General features: G+C 35.1%; 1 protein-coding gene across 4 annotated transcripts; it reads right to left on the minus strand.

Annotated features, from left to right (window-relative positions):
* Positions 1-446: 446 nt before the first annotated feature.
* On the minus strand, positions 447-16774 carry LOC128202748 (protein DDI1 homolog 2-like). 4 transcript variants are annotated; one of them, XM_052903855.1, is made up of 10 exons: positions 16434-16774; positions 13465-13650; positions 12732-12858; positions 12217-12344; positions 11759-11887; positions 11200-11303; positions 10030-10204; positions 7943-7987; positions 4957-5017; positions 4197-4333 (listed from the first exon to the last, which is right to left on the minus strand). In XM_052903855.1, exons 1-9 carry the CDS (start codon positions 16696-16698, stop codon positions 5001-5003), a joined length of 1176 nt encoding a protein of 391 aa, XP_052759815.1. In that variant the 5' UTR covers positions 16699-16774; the 3' UTR covers positions 4197-4333; positions 4957-5000. The 4 variants fall into 4 exon arrangements, with proteins under 4 accessions (XP_052759814.1, XP_052759815.1, XP_052759817.1 ...); XM_052903857.1 differs by lacking the exon at positions 7943-7987; XM_052903856.1 differs by lacking the exon at positions 4957-5017.
* Positions 16775-16851: the final 77 nt, after the last annotated feature.

Genomic DNA, 16851 nt, shown 5'->3' on the forward strand with positions numbered 1-16851 from the left:
TCAAGCCTGGGCGCATGCAAGTTTTATTTGTGGACTAAGCCAGTCAAGTGGGTTTCCTCCAGGTTCTCAAGTTTCCCCCATGACACAAATCCACACCCAGGCATAACATCGTGCCAACAATGTGAGTGATCAATATAATGTTGTAATCAGGGCTTCTAAAAGTTTGGAACCTCGATCGGTCTGGAACCGGCGACAACCCCACCCACCCACCCCCTCAATAAAAAGAAAGACATGTTCAAAAGTCTGATTATATAGAAATATCACACATTTTCGCGACGTCTTTTCTGTCAATATTTGTTCGCGATGTGGCAATTCGTAAGAGGGCTCTAGAGCCAGCATAGCCGATTCAGATAGTCATTGATACAATGTGAGTGATCAATATAATGTTGTAAACATGTAATAACATGTTTAAAGATAACTTTTGGAATAATTAACATGAACAGCAATGGAATAAGTTTCATTTATTTTTTAACAAGAATATCATGATAGTTAATGTACAATCATGTGAACACAAGAAGTAGCACTCGTATGATATGCAGCCAGTACAGATTATATACAGCTATTATGCAAAAAAAAGAACAAAATGTGACAATGTCCCTCAATTGAAATAATATTTAAACATAAAAGAAATCGGCATGTGTTCATGTATCGCATTTATACATATATCACCACAAGCAGGGAAAAACCTTGTTTGACTTTTGTCAAGAATCGATCAGTTAAGACTGAGGTGGCTTATTAATGGTTATCGCTATAGGACGGTATTTTCCAAGCAGAAAAACAACAACCTTAGAACAACAGTATGCATTATTTGATATTCAACCAAAAACCTCAAGCAATCATTGACAATGAAAAAAACACATTAGGCTATTATAAATTAATTGCTAGATTTTCATCCACTTCTTTAAGGGCTATTCCATTTAAGCATATAACCCCCTGGGAGAAGGCACTTTTAAATCATACCACCCTCCTACAGAAGCAAATTTACCCTAGTGGGGTCCAAATTAGGGAAAAAGACACCCACTTATATACTATTTAAATAATTGCCTTCCCCCTCGGGGGTTATATTTAACTGAAATGGCCCTAAATGAGGGCAGCGGGTGATTTTTATTATTTCTTTTATTTTTCTTAGAAGACTGTTTCACTGTTGAATATGTCTTCATGCTCTTTCTTCATGGACCATATACATGTGTTTCTAGAGGAACCACAACATATTTGTAACAGATCTCCTTCTTTACATGTGAATGTTATACATCGACACCGAAGGTATGAATAAACATCGTTCCCAGACGAATACGCAAATACAGATTTTAGTTCAACATTTTTACTTGCGCGAAAAAGAGGGCAGGGAAGAGAATCTAGCAATAATTTATAGTTGACTTCGTCCGATTCTTTTTAAGTACTTACTTTAAAGTTAACATGATTAACGATATTGTAGTCAACTTTTAAATGTGAAACATTTTACACGTTTTTACATGTTCATATATCTTAATATAAACAAAGACAGCTCAAATTCTTGTTTCGAATTAGAAAATACAGAAATACAGATCACAAGTATATCCATTAAATTTCCAGAACAATATCAATTTGAAAGTTAACAACAACGACATTAACAACCGTCAACGTTGTTAACTAGTACTAAGTTCTGAACCATCGGTCCATTGTTAACATTAAAATACAGTTTGTATGACTATCTTATACCTCCTACATATTCAGTGACTTTGGTTTTTGTGACCTAATCAAAAATTGATCAAATGGCTTGACAAATGATTATAATTGAGACCAATTTTCAACCTGTTTGTTATAACAGAGTTATTCTTTAAAGCTATTTAGTTAAAATCATCTTATTTTACTGCTATTGTAGCTTTTGGTTTCCATATTGCTCCCTAAAAGTAACATAGTGCTCACTACGCCATGATGAACATTTTTGATGTTACTATAATGACATCACAACATTATGTTTATCATGCGATGTGATTTCCAATTAACATCAATTATATGGTGTTATGGTTATATACCACAGACAGAACAAGGAAATTTGTTAAATCTCGATGTAAAATCGAAATTAATTTCACGGAGTAAACACAGTCATTTTCTGTGATAACGGTTAAATTAATTTTGCTTGAATACCTCTGAAATTCAACAATTTTTCTGTTTCTTTTATATTATTCATTAACACCATTTTACATATAATAATTTGTTCGTTTATACACAGTGTGTGTATACCACGTGATAAACTATGTCATATTTGCTACATCGAAAGGCAACATTTTGCTTAAAACGAAGACATAGATAAAAATAACTTCTTTTTCTTCACCTCCACCATTTTGAATGAAACAAAGGGCAGTTTATGCTGCTTAAAGAGCCCCCCCCCCTTCATTTTATTACCAGAGTTTAATTAGTGAATTAATTTCCTCAAACACTGTTACAAACTTGTTTCAAAATAATGTTTTGACAGTCACTCAATCAGGTGGCATTTTTGTGAAAAGGTTTGTTTAAAAGTATTTAAAGAAACTAAACTCTCAATCAAACTCTGGTAAAAGACCGAGGCTTCAAATTTAGGGCAATCATCCCATGATGCAACACCTGTTGCCTTGTTTCCATACATCCTCAGTCCATTTTTGGTCATATGGTGATATTGATATCGTTAGTTTAATTTCTTATTCCTTATTGATGGTGGAAAATCCAACGGACAGAAACTCAACAAATTTAAGAAAATTCCATGGCTTCTGTTAAAGGAAGTTTGGGAGTAAATTACTCCTAGAAATGGGTTAAAACTTCCAAAATTGATTCCTTGAAAGTACAAAAACTTCCATAATTTTGAAGTAAACTTTCAAAGTTGAAAGCTTGGAAGTTTAAAACATCAAAACCTGGTGTCAATATTAATTTTAAGGTCACAACTTCAATCAGTCATTAAAGTATGAGTATGTGAATTTGGCAAGATAAAGTTGCAAATTATATGATTTTTAATACTAATTGAAAAATAGTGGAAAAAGATATCTTATTCAGGAGACCTAAACTTCCACATTTCAGTGAAAAACTTCCAAATTTGAGGGACAGGAAGTTCATACTTCCAATTCATAATGGAAGCCCTGAAATTCCTGAACTTTTACACTTCATTTTTCTCAAAACATGTTTGTCTCCCATGTTGTAAGGGATATTTGGACACTTGAATGAAATATGCATGGACTGAAATGACAGCTGATTTATCATTGACATTGGATGCTTTTGAGACAGTTTTAAGATTATGACCATTCAAAGTGTGAGGATAGTAGGTACAGTTTTAATCATGTTCAGATGATGACTGATATTTGCAGATAAACATGTATCCTCTTAGCAGCAGGGAATAAGTATATTTGACATTAATTTGAATGACCAATATGAGTTGTGACCTTGACCTTTAACTATATGACCTCAAAATCAATAGGGGTCATCTACTGGTCACAAACCTAAATGTCAAGTTTGAGGTCCATGGGTGCAAGCATTGTCGAGTTATCACACTCGACCTTAACAGTTACTATGACCTTGACTCAATGATCCCTTAAATCAATTGGGGGTAATCTTCTGGTCAGGTCAAGAGTCCATGTCAAATTTGATGACCATAGGTTAAGGCATTGTTGAGTTATCAGTCGGACAAGCTTTGACAACCTTTTCGCTGTGACCTTGACCTTTGACCCAATGACCCCCAAAATCAATAGGGGTCATCTACTGGTCAGGCCCAACCTTCATGTCAAGTTTGAAGAACATAGGTCCAAAAACTGTGGAGTTATCACTCGGACAAGCTTTGGTGAACCAACAGACAGACGGACCGACAGGTGCAAAGCAATATACTCCCTCTTCTTCAAAGGGGGGCATGAAAACACACATGGCGTGATGGAAATAAGGCAACAGCATGTATAACCTGTACATAATGGTGGAAATCAAGGAAACTGGAGAGATCTCGCTAGCAAAGCCATAAGAGCCTTTTGGGCATCACCATTTGCCTCTGTCAAAGCCCTGATCACGTCATGTCTACTGAATCCATTTTCCACTAGATTGCGAATCACATGTTCAGGGAAGGGGCTTCTAGACTGTGATGGCCCTGCTCCTACTGGACTTGTGGCCCCTTGACTTTGGGTCGACCCCTGATTTGGACCTGAATTGGACACTTGTAAATGACTGTATCCCTGGGTATTAGTGGACTGAGATGGAGTCTGTGAGTTTGGTGTGGGGAATAGAGAGGGTACTGGATTAGTTGAAGTGTTTTGAGGTCCCTGGTTGGACCTCTGTGTTTGGCTGCCTGGCTGTGTTGAAGTGACTGGTCTAGGAGCGCTTGCTGCGCCCAGATTTGAGTTTCCTGAAAAATAAGAAAAAAAATACAGTTTTTTTTTTCAGCGACAGTATCATACCAATGTGAAAATGTGGGAATGCATGTACAGGAACAGAGATTAAAAAAATTACATGCTGAATTTAAGAAGCCTCGGGTTAAAAGCATTGCTTATTAAAACACAACATATTTAACCAAAGCTAATATCTAGAAAGCAAGCAACAATAATTATTATCACGACATGCAAATAAAGTTGGTGGTACATCCAAGCCTTGCATAATGTTGCAATGCATAAAAAATATAATGAGACATTAATGGTGAATTTTACGAACGACATAAATGATAATACATATTTGTCAAATTTACAAAAACATTTTACGAACAACATAAGGCGTATTCTTCAAATTTAAAAACAAACTGTAGAGTTCATGGAAGTTATTTAAAAATAAAAAAATATTGTTTTGGAAGATATTAAAATAAGATATTAGACATATATACATTGTAGATTTGGAACTAACACAGTGCATTAAAATTGATAGGAAACAAAGTCAATTACCGCAACCAAAGCTGCTATTAAACAAGGATGAAAACATGTTAGTTAACAGTGAGAAACAATAAGTGGAGATACAAAGAGCTTAAAAATTAATACGAACCAAAGAAATGCAACAAAATGTCTTTAACACTCAACACAGACTGTTTACTTCCTGGTTTGAGCTGAAAAAGTCAGAAGCTTTGGCAGTTTAGTAAATGAGTCAAGATTCGTAATAATGCAAAGACATGTTACAGTTAAAGCCATCGCAATAAGAGTGTTAAAAGAAGAGTGTTAAAAGCATGTACATCACTGCACTTTATCAAAATTGAATTGCATTTTGCACAGGTGCAAGGTATATGGAATGACTAATGGTCCATTTAATGGTCGAAATGTCAATCGTTGGTTGTCTGGTTGGTGCAGTGGTAAAGGCACTCGCTTCTCTCCAAGGCAACCTGGGTTCGATCCCCAGCCTGGGTGCATGTGAGTTCTGGGGCCATGATTACGAACAGTCTCAAGTCCAAGTCTAGACTCAAGACTCAAAAAAGCATTTTTATAAAGGAACAAAATTTCATACTTATTCCAATTCTTTTATAAAAAAATATGTAAATACTTTTAAAACATTCAAATATTAATATATTTAGCAAATTTTACCATCAATGCTCCAATAGAAGGAAAATGAAAATGATATGAAGTTTTGCCAAAATGAGTCTTGAGTCTGAACTCAGACTTGAGACTGTTCGTAATCACTGCCCCAGCCATTGGTCACCAAGCCGGACCAGATGGTTTTCTTCAGGTGCTCTGGTTTTCCCCAAAACACAAGACCACACTCTTGCGCAACATTGTGCCAACAAGAGTGACTTAACATAAGTTATATAACTTTCCTTACACTCGTGTTTAAATAAATAACATTTAAAATTATCGTTCTACTCATCTGAATATAAATAAATACTAGTTGGGTTATAATGTTCACCCTGTTCATGTGCTAGGAGTAATTAAACTTTAGAAAAGGTTATGATTTCTAGCATTAAAGCTGCACTCTCACAGATTGACAGTTTTAACGAAAAAAAAAAAATGTCTTGAAATGAGCCAATTTTTTCTTAAATGTCTGGAAACCAGTGATATAATACTGCCAACAAAACATCAAATCACAGTTTTTCAATTTTACGGCACAAAATTAAAAGACAATTTTTTTTTGTCAAAATGGTCAATCTGTGAGAGTGCAGCTTTAAAATTGATGGCCTTAGAGTACTTAATGAGCAGCATTTTACATCAACAGTAAGTCATGGCATAGCAATTGGACAATATTCGACAAATTGTTATTGATTTACCAAAGTCAGACATAACTTCTGTTGCCAGTTAGATTATGTATTTTGTTAATGGCTTATTTTGTTAACAGCATATTTGTAGTGGCTTTTCCATGTTAAGCTAGTTAAACATAATTTACAAGAATATTACTCAATATTACCACAAGACTTCCTATATAAATCACTCGTCGCTAGTTTTTGCTATATGACCCATCAATAATCCAATAGCCATTCAATAGTTCTGAATTTTCTCCTATGGAAATATTTTCTTTCCATGTACCTATTGCATATTTTTTCATTATTCTATGTTTAATAATGCATTTATTGCAGAAAATTTAACAGTAATGTTTTCAATTCCTTTTAAATTCTTTAAAAGGTACATAACTTTTAATGTATGGCTACTTCTTTAAATGGAATTTTCAGTTTCAAATTGATCCAGGCTTCAAATTTACGAGGGTCATTCTTCATGTTAAAAGCAGCAGCGAATTAAATGTATAAAACTGCTTGGTCAGTGTTTGGTTTGGTCAAAGTATCCAAATAATAACTAACCAATCAAATCATTTCATTGAGTTTTTCAATTTGCTGCACATGTTTGTTTACATTTTGAATTATAGCAACAAGGGAAATAACTCTGAAATAATATGTACAAAAATTGTACATTACAAATTGCCGGTACTCTGTACACTTTAAATCGATCCATGGCATTTTTATAAAGTCATATTATTGTGAATAATTTATTTCTACTTTTGAAGATTATTTCTAATGCCATGTAATGAAACACTCAATGAAAGGCTTATCATCAATAGTGAAAACTTTTTGGACTCAGTTGTGAAGGACCAGGTGAATGATTTCCCTCGGCCTTGGGCGATTATATTTCACTAGTTCTTTTCCGACAATAGGCAAATACTTTCGACCAATGACCAGCAAACCATTCATAATCCATAAGAATATACCATACTGTTATACTGTTAGAATGTTTGAGCAAAAGTTATGAGCTCATATTCACAAAGCAATTAATTATTTTTGTTTAACTTCAAACAATTTTCCAATTTTTTTGCATATTAATTAAGAAATATCATCTTCTTTCAGTACTGATGGGAAATATTAGTATGCTATTACTCTTTGGACCTTTTAGTACTGATTCCAGACTCTTGTTTCAAAAATTAAGAATGATTTTGTTCAATTTCTCTTTTATAAGTCTGAGATTTCTAAAAGGGAAGTTGCCTAGTGAAAAGGGCCCATGATTTTATTTTGTAATAGACATTATAATATATATACGTATATATTTCATTCAACAAGACTTTTTGAGTTTTAGAGCATTCATTAAAGCTGCACTCTCACAGATTTGGCGGTTTGACAACTTTTTTATTTTTTGTCTTTGAACCATCAATTTATGCAAAAATGCATGGAAACCAGTCATATAAGACTGCTGATAAAAAATTGGATCGCAGAATTTTTATTTAAGTTCAAAAACCATTAGTAATGCTTTAAGCCATAAAACATTATTTTTTGAACAAATATGAAAATCTGCGATTTGATCTTTTGTCAGCAAGCTTTTATCATTGGTTTGCAGATACTTACGCAAAAAATTGCCCATTCTAAGATAATTATAAAAAAGTTGTAAAAACAGTATATCTGTGAGAGTGCAGCTTGAACAAAACTTTACTTCAAGAACTAACAGCCATTAAGAAATACACATTAGGGCATGGACGGGTTAAACATTTTGACCTCAACAATTAGCCGCAGATATCCAATATATACATTTCACAATGTGGAATAGACATGAATTAGAATAGTAAGTACATTGTTTTCTCCGCTTTTTAAAGCACCGGGAAGTAACCATTTCGTCTGAAACAAAAACAAGAAGTTTGTTATTGTTTGTCAGAAGAAAAGATGAACTGACGTCACTATGTATGTGGGCTCAGTCACACAGGTAGGGAATGGTCATCAATGAAAAATCACATGGAGAAGAAACAGCCCTTTCATTCCCAGAATCACTTCAACAAGCAGCAGGCAACAAGGCTGACATAAAAACACATTCAAAGCACAAAATATTTGATGGTTTTGCTGTATTTGTACTGAATTTGTACCCGAGTACCCGGCTCATAAGAACTCGTCCATGCCCTAATAGGCTAATACACATGCAACAGTAATGTTATATATATATATTAAAATAGTTAAAAGCAACATGTTCCCACAAGTGTTAACAATTCAAGAGATTTCGTACAAATACCATTCAATAGAATGCCAAGCATATATTTGAATTCTTGTCTGTTTATACATAGATTAAAGAACACACTAATAATTATATGTTCTACGGAGCAATGAAATTTGTGCCAAAGTCAGTGTGTATATGTAGCTTCAATGAAAGTACATATTTTATATGTGTTCATGTACCAAGATCCATGTGAACATTTCAGTTTCAAGTTATGCCTTTTTACAAAACATTTTCGTCATGAAAACACAAAGGCTATGTCAACACAGTCACTTACATTGTTAAAAAAATAGAGAAAAGCAAATCATAGCACTGCCAAACCAGACATATAGATCGATAGATCAAAGAATCTTCTCCAAAAATTCAAACAATCATTATTAGAATTCAGGGATACTCTTGGTGCAATTGACTGCCTCCCAAAGACTGTTTCCCCTTCCAATATAAGTGTCCAATTCCCTCCAAAATCATAATACTCTCCCAATTTGTTAGACACAGTTTCCATGATTTAATAAACAAGAGGCCAATGAGGGCCTATTTTCGACTGAAATGACCTTTTTGGTTATATACTGAACTCACATTCAAGCGAAGCAATCAGTGAACCTTGAATCACAAAGGGCAATGGGAAACAACTACTACAATTATACTCAACTCTCTAAACAAAGTAATCTCCCTTAGAAAATACTTTTGCGAGGTCTTAAGGGGGATGAACTATGACAATAATACACAACTCTCTGTACAAATTTGTCTCCCTTAGAAAATTATTTTGCATTTCAAGGGCCATATTAAAGTCATAAATGGGTGGATCTGGCTGGTTTTCAAAAGGAAGTGAGCTCTCATGGATATCTAACTACTGTAAAAGTTTGATATGGATATAATCAAAACTAAACACTTAATGGTATTCACAAGCAATTGTTTACAGACTCACGGATAACACGCCAGCGCATGAGCTCTTCTGGCCTCTGGCCAGTAGAGCTAAAAAGCAATATATTTCATGAACAAGATCTGTAACACTTACCCAATAATGTTTTCTAAAATGATAAACTTGAAGTGTGACCTTGACCTTGAGGTAGGGATGTGGGTCTTGCATGAGACACTTCGTCTTTTTGTACAGAAAATATGTGCCAAGCAATTTGAAAATCCCTCCCTCCATGAAAAGTTACAGCCCAGACACCGAAGACCGGACGCACAGTTGTGGGATTTTAATTTACCCAACTTCATGCGCAATAAAACACTGTAGGGAAAATTTTGATTTTTAGTTGTACATGTATGAACCTGTTAATCTATATCCATGTGCGACTTCTATTTCTTTTGGTGAAAATTCCATTTTTATATACATTTATGTAAAGATAACAAGTTGTTGTATTTTTATGTCACTTTACTGTTGTTTTTCCTGCCTGGTACATGTAGGTAGGATTTTTAAAATGGAACCTTATGCTAAATATATAGCGTTTTGGTATGGACTTAGGCTGAGTATCGTATAGTGGTATTGGTGTCTTTCACTCAAAAGGTCGTGGGTTTGAGCCCTATCACAAGACCATTCTCTTGGCTTCTCATAAATGGCCTCAGTACTGGTTTCATCCAGCTTAAATGACGGAAGAAGAAATGTGTCATATCACCTTACGGCAATCTCCAAATCAAGCTGAAATTATAATTAGTTCATATTAAAATCACAAACCTGCCGCCTCGTCTGCAGACTTCTGCAGGGCCTTGGCCAACTCTTCATCCCCAGACTCTGAGCCCGGTTCCCTGTTAATCCGGGCGTACGAGGGCAGCTGGTTCTCTGCGAGGAATGGAGTACGGGTTCCCGTGGTACCTATCAATAGCTCGTTCTTCTGGAGATCTATAACACACTGGAAAGATAATGATCAACTTGCTATATGGGTAAATAATACCTTAAAGTGACACTCTTATTTAAAATCAATACATACACATGTATAACAAACAATTTTTTTTAGTGATATACCTTCAACTACTTACCCAATAATGCATTTATGGAAAATATTAATTACTGATAACAATATTATGACCGTGTATCTAACAGCTGAAAACGCAAAAATATTAAATGATTGATGATACTAAAAGAATTACTGTGATGTACTATCGTCTCATAAGGTAGAAATACAGTGTTTTCTGCACATTTCTTTCAAATTAAACTCAGTATCCTTCACAAGCACCATTGTTTTCGACATTTCCTCAACCTTTTTGGTATATTAAAACAATTGTTTTAATTGTGTTAAATCTTATTTGGGAGTAAGAAAGCATCTTTAATATATGTTTTGCTATATGGAATTCAATATCAAGGCATGGAGCTGGTGATTGGAAACCAACAAAAGTAAAATGCATTTGCAGTGGCACAATGATCGTGAAAAAAAAAATCCTAATACATTATCTTTGGGTATTTATCTAAATATTTTTTCTGACACTAATTGGTTGATCTTTATTATAGTATGTTGTGGTCACAGATGGAATGAATCCAAGTTTGCCTGTATTTGTTTGTCCTGGTTCATAAGATGACTAGTAAAAATTTTCATTCGAGAACACATTTGAATTTTTACTTAAATTTTTACATCAGAGTTGTCTAGCGTCATGTCAATTTAATAAACAAGCATTCGGCCATGAAAATTTGGACTGACCTGCCCAGGCAGTAAAATAATATTTATTTCTTTTATTTTTTTGTTCTCATTTTTGTCAAAAAAAAAATAGTTTGGGTCATTGTGAATTTTGCTGGTCGGTAAGGAGAGGAGAAACAAAGAACATTTTATTATTGGCCTTATTTTTTGTTTCTTAACTCCACTTACTAACTCCAAAACATTTATTTTTTTAGTGCAAAGTTCATAAAACCCACCTGGTGTCTTTTCAACATATCCAGACCTAACAACATGTCCATGGGCTGGTCTTCAAGAATAGAAAATGAAGATTGAAGAAAGTCACTCTCTATCTGGATCATACCTATAATAAAGAATCAAAGCACTAAAAGTACTGAGAGACTGGGTCAATGGTAAAGTAGGTATCTGAAATGTCTATACAATTATAAATCCCCCAGTAGCAGGTATGTGATTGACCAGGCAGCTGAAGGGCTAAAACCCTTTTGTCAATTAATTTGGGTGGTGCTTTAGGCTCCCATTGGGGGTCAAAGGGATGAAGCACCCTGCTGCAGAAGCAAAACAGGCTGTTTAGAATCCATTTAAGGGCTCTCCTGATTTCAAATTTGAAGCAAACGGGAATGTCAAGACTATTTATTTTCTGTGGAAACGTGTAGTTTTTTCACAAATCTTCAACCTTTTGAAATTATGGCAAAGGTTTTCACAAATTTCAACAACAAAAAGAACATTTTTCTTCGAAAAACATACAAGTTAAATTCAAATTTGTTTACATGTACATCTTACTGCTGAACCACATCATACCTAGATGGACTCTTCCGATGATTTTCTGGGTTCCAACACCTTTTGCAATGCCTGCCCATCTCATGTCAACTAGTCTCATGATGTTACAGCGTTCTGCACAACTCTGACTCATAATTGTCATTTGAGCACCTGTGAAATAGAAAATTATATTTCCAACAGTAACCAATATATATAATACTGCTTTAAACTTTTCTTTTAATCTTTCCATGATTTAAAAACCGAATGACAATGAAGATGATGATGATGAAGATGATGACGACAATGACGATTATGATGATGACAACGATGACGACAATGATGACGACAATGATGATGATGATGATGAAAGACGATAATGATCATCATCATCAGGTGATGCCAATGATGTTGGTGGTGGCGACGACAAAAATGATGATGATGATGATAAAGTACTCCAAGGATTTTCTTTTAACCTTGACTTGTTGACATCGTTCACCTACCTGAATCAACAAAGGCTTGGACAGGATGGCCGTTCACTATACAGTTGACATAGAGCATCACAACCTGTCCAAAACTCTCCGGCACATGTTCTATGGCCGACTCCATATTTGTCTCGACATTCTTCATTCTGGGAGAAATAAAGAATACTCATTTTATTATAAAGACTTTGCTGATGTTTTCAAACTGGTTAATATTTTACACACATAGACTTTGGTTGGGGTGTATATAATATGTTTTCTTGACCGAGAATCCATACCATTTTCAGGTCAGCAAAACAATATATATATATACCCTAACACCAGTCTAAAGTTGATCTATCAAATCTATAGTCTTAGTCTATAGGTGAAATTCAGACAAAAGCTATGGTACAATTGAACAATTTTATAAAATGGTGCACCTCTACACCTGGACCAACATCTTATAAAAGGCTTAAATTACATGTAGGCCTTTAACCCTCTCTGCAAACAAACAAACAAATAACAACTATACTCTAAACATTATGAATTATTCTGACCTGATTTCCTCGGCTATAAGCCTCTGTGCCTCGGAGGAGAAGGGATCCATGCTAATCATTTTGTTGCGTTCTTCTTCACGCTTCAACCTTTCATTCCTCTGTTTTGTGTAAACCTCAATGAATCGACCTGAATTAGATTGTTTTTGTTTTTTTTAAAGTATTACACAGTCAGCAATTGCAGGGTTCTCAATAAGTTTTAGTAAAACCACCTCAAAAGGTAAAGTAATTGACAAGCTACTACTTATTTCTACTTAAAATTCACTTAATTTTCCCAAATTTGTACAAGCCCAATTGCCTTTTGAACTGTCCATTTTGACCAGAAGTTGATTCATAATTTCAGATGAAATTTTATTCTTATTGAAAAACACTGCAATGTTATGTATACAGTTATTGAAATAAGACTTTGGGAGAACAAGCCCGAATTCTAACACTAGTGCAGTCATCGAAATTAGACTTGAGGATGAACAAGCCCGAACTCTTATATTATTGCTTGGCATAACATTTTTGAACAAGCCATGCTATATAAAATTCAGAATTTGAGCAAGCCCGGAGGACATTTTACCAGTGCAGGGCTTGCAGGCTTGCGTAAATTTCGACCATTGCTAGTGCTTGGCATGAATAAAAAAATCAGTTCTAAATTTCCTTATATTAAACTGTACATATACAAAAACATTCTTTTTCAAAATAGACTTTACTAAAGTTAAGTAACACACATAACAAGTAATTTCCCAACCTGTATTCCCACTTTCCAATGCGTCAGAGAGTGGAGGATTTCTTTCTTTCAACAGCGCCCGTTCATGAGGGTTATTCTTGATAAGCTCGAGGATGACAAGAGGGTCTTCCAAGTCTGGTCTTGGAGGGGGCGGGTTTCCAGGAATGGCAATACTGCCAAAATCAATCATGGGGACTCCGCCACTTGCTGGAACATTAATGTGGATAATGACAAAGGCATTATTCACCAATCAGTTACATGTATGTGACCTACATGTCACTGTATGACTTTAAAGATGCACACTTACACCCAAAAAAGATTTACTACAATTATTTTATTTTTTTAATTTTCCAGAGAATAAATAAATGTCGAAAACAATACTTCTTATGACGAATACTGAGTTTAATTTGAAAGAAATGTGCATAAAAAATGGTATATCTGCCTTATGAGACTATAGTAGATCACAGTAAATCTTTTAGTATTCACCAATCTTTCAATATTTTTTGCGTGTTCTGCTATTTAATACAGGGTTACAATATTGTTATCAGTAATTAATATTTTCCATAAAAGCATTTTTTAGTAAGTAGTTAAAGGTTTATCAGTCAAACTTTAGTTTATGTTTGTTATGCATGTGTTCATTGTATTTCGGAACCTTTTTTGGCAAGTTTTAAAGTAATGCACCAGTCAATTGTAACCACAGCCCCCCGGGAGTATAGTGGGGAAGCCGGGGAAATGGGCCGGGTTTTTACCTTTCAGACGCAGTGCCGGGTGAATGTGTTGGTTTTGTCTTTGCGCCAAAAACAGCTGAAATGAGCCTTACTTAAAGTCCCTTGGGTGCGGGGGGCATTTAGCAGGGATTTTACCAGCAGTTTGTCCCCGGGAATCTTACCCAGGCTTGGCTGGACATAATGTCCCAAGTCCCCACTATTCCCCGGACCTGGGGTGGGGCCGTGGTTACAATTGACTAGTGCATAAATTCACAATTATAGGCATTCTGTTGTCAATTTTCGCAGGGGAATGGGAAAAAAACACTACTTAAAGCCAATTGAAACCCCTAGGTCCGGGGGATATACAATAGCGAGGAATGTGCCTTACCTAGGTAGCTAAAATAATGAGCGATCAGGGATGCTTTTTAATATTTTTGACATTTTTAATGTTATCACTGTAACGCTACAATTCTCTACCATTTAAAACCGGACGAAAGAATGTATAGTAGTATTATGCATCGATGCTGAATAATAATGACAAAATTGTTCAATATATACCCAACAGTGATCTAAACTGGATTTAACTTGTCATTATAGTTGGGGTTTTTTCCACATAAATGTATTCTGGGTAACGAATACCGTTTTACACATGTACACAACCTGTCAGATTTGTCCCAGATTTACAGATATCAGGATACTTGATAAACAATCAACACATGTAGGTGTTTTATGATATCTGAACATGTTTTTTGGCATAATGACATAAATAAATATGTGTGTAATAGTAGGTAATACTATTTTCGTAGAAATTTGAATTCATAACAGAGATAATTTCAAAATTGTGACCGCTAGGATTCTCTGCGCAAGGACCATTTGTTACTTTTTGCTGGGATGGTGGACGCCACAAGCCTGCCATAGTAAACAAGAGCCTTCGTAAGACAGCGTGCTCGACTACGCCGCTTTGACTTAGAATACAATAACGATGTAATAATGCCAAGTTTGGTCTCTTTATGTCAAACCTAACTAAAATTATTCGATAAATAAGGTGACTTTGATGCTGCCTGCCCACCAGCCCACCCAAACAATGACACAAGTCATTCAAATAACTTGATTTCCCATTATGAAAATGTGGTTAAGAATATACAAATATGCCTATCAAAGGAAATTTAAAAATAAATAAAAAAAAATCAAGGGCCATAATTTGTATTTAGGCTTAAAATGGAGTTATGTTTCTTGTTGTAAGATGGTCGTAAATAATTTTGAATTTTAAAGTACGTTTAATGAACGGTATAGAAGTTTTTTTTATTAAAATCCCAACTTGCCCATAACTTTTACTTGCCTAAAACTTTAACTTAAGTCAATCAGGGCCCATAACTTGTATTAAGGATATGGAGTTATGTAATCTAATTTGGTGATGGTCCTGAACAATTGTGTGAAGTATTAAGTCAATTGAATGAAGGGTATAGAAGTTATTAAACAATATCCCAACCTGCCCTAAAACTTTAACTTAAGTTCCATAGTCAATCAGGGGCCATAATTTGTATAAAAGATAATATGGAGTTATCTAACCTCATTATGTGACGGCTCTGAACATCTGTGTGAAGTATTAAGTCAATTGAATGAATGGTATTGGAGTTTTAAGTGAATATCCAAACTTGCCCTAAAACTTTAACCTGCCCTAAAACTTTAACCTAAGTCAATCAGAGGCCATAACTTGTATTTAGGATAATATATGGAGTTATGTAACCTCATTGTGTGATGGTCCTGAACGACTGTGTCAATTGAACAAAGGATATAGAAGTAATTAATAAATATTCAAACTTGCCCTAAAACTTTAACCTTAGTTCCATAGTCAATCAGGGGCCATAATCTGTGTAAAGAATAATATGGAGTTATTTCATCATGTGATGGCCCTGAACAACTGCGTGAAGTATTAAGTCAATTGAATGTAGGGTATTGGACTTAAGTGACAATCCCAACTTGCCCTTAAACTTTAACCGGACGCCGAGGCGAGTAAAATAGCCCACCTATTCTTCGAATAATCGAGCTAAAAATCATAAAAGACTTGCTGACGGCCATTTAGGTGGACTACTTACCTAGGATGTGCCCAGAGTGTCGGGGCATCTGGCCGGGATTTTTTTCCAGGAGTTTGGTCCCGCAGGATGGGGATTTTACCTTTTACCTGGGAAAGGCTGTACAGCGAGGGGGGGGGCGTGGTTACAATTGACTGGTGCATAACGCCGGATTTTAAAATTTTGAAAGAAAAAGATTAAGATAATATACCACCACTTCCAGATTGCCGAGGCTGACTAGCTTGTGAAGACGGATTTATCTGTTGCAGAAGAAGCATTTCACCATTGCCAATTCCATATTGTTTCAATGTTTTTTTATTGTCGTTCAGTGGTTTTCCGTTCCAAGTCAGCACCATTCTTTGTACCGGAACTCCGAGTTCAAACTCGCACTGTGCTTTTAAGTTTTCCAGTTCAAGGTCTTCACCTACCTCAATACTAATAAGACGATCGTCTAAAGTCGTTATTGTTAAGTTCATAATGCTAATTTTAGAAGTATGTAGCGCAAACAATGATATTTGTTCTAAACCGAAACTGATTCACGCTTCCGGTTAAGAAAACTACACCGTACTGTATAAAATTATTTCAATTAAATCGTCCGATTCGGAAACGGCATTTCAATAACTTTATTA

The sequence above is a fragment of the Mya arenaria genome, chromosome 9 (genome assembly GCF_026914265.1).
Source record: "Mya arenaria isolate MELC-2E11 chromosome 9, ASM2691426v1".
NCBI classification, from domain to species: domain Eukaryota; kingdom Metazoa; phylum Mollusca; class Bivalvia; order Myida; family Myidae; genus Mya; species Mya arenaria.

Bases quoted from the DNA above. Each gene is read 5' to 3' on its own strand.
- LOC128202748 (XM_052903854.1), bottom strand. From the start codon at position 16,698: ATGAACTTAACAATAACGACTTTAGACGATCGTCTTATTAGTATTGAG. The intron at 12,345-12,731 runs GTCAGAATAATT...TATTTCTCCCAG, and splicing joins CTTATAGCCGAGGAAATCAG to AATGAAGAATGTCGAGACAA. The intron at 11,304-11,758 runs GTATGATGTGGT...TCTTTATTATAG, and splicing joins CATCGGAAGAGTCCATCTAG to GTATGATCCAGATAGAGAGT.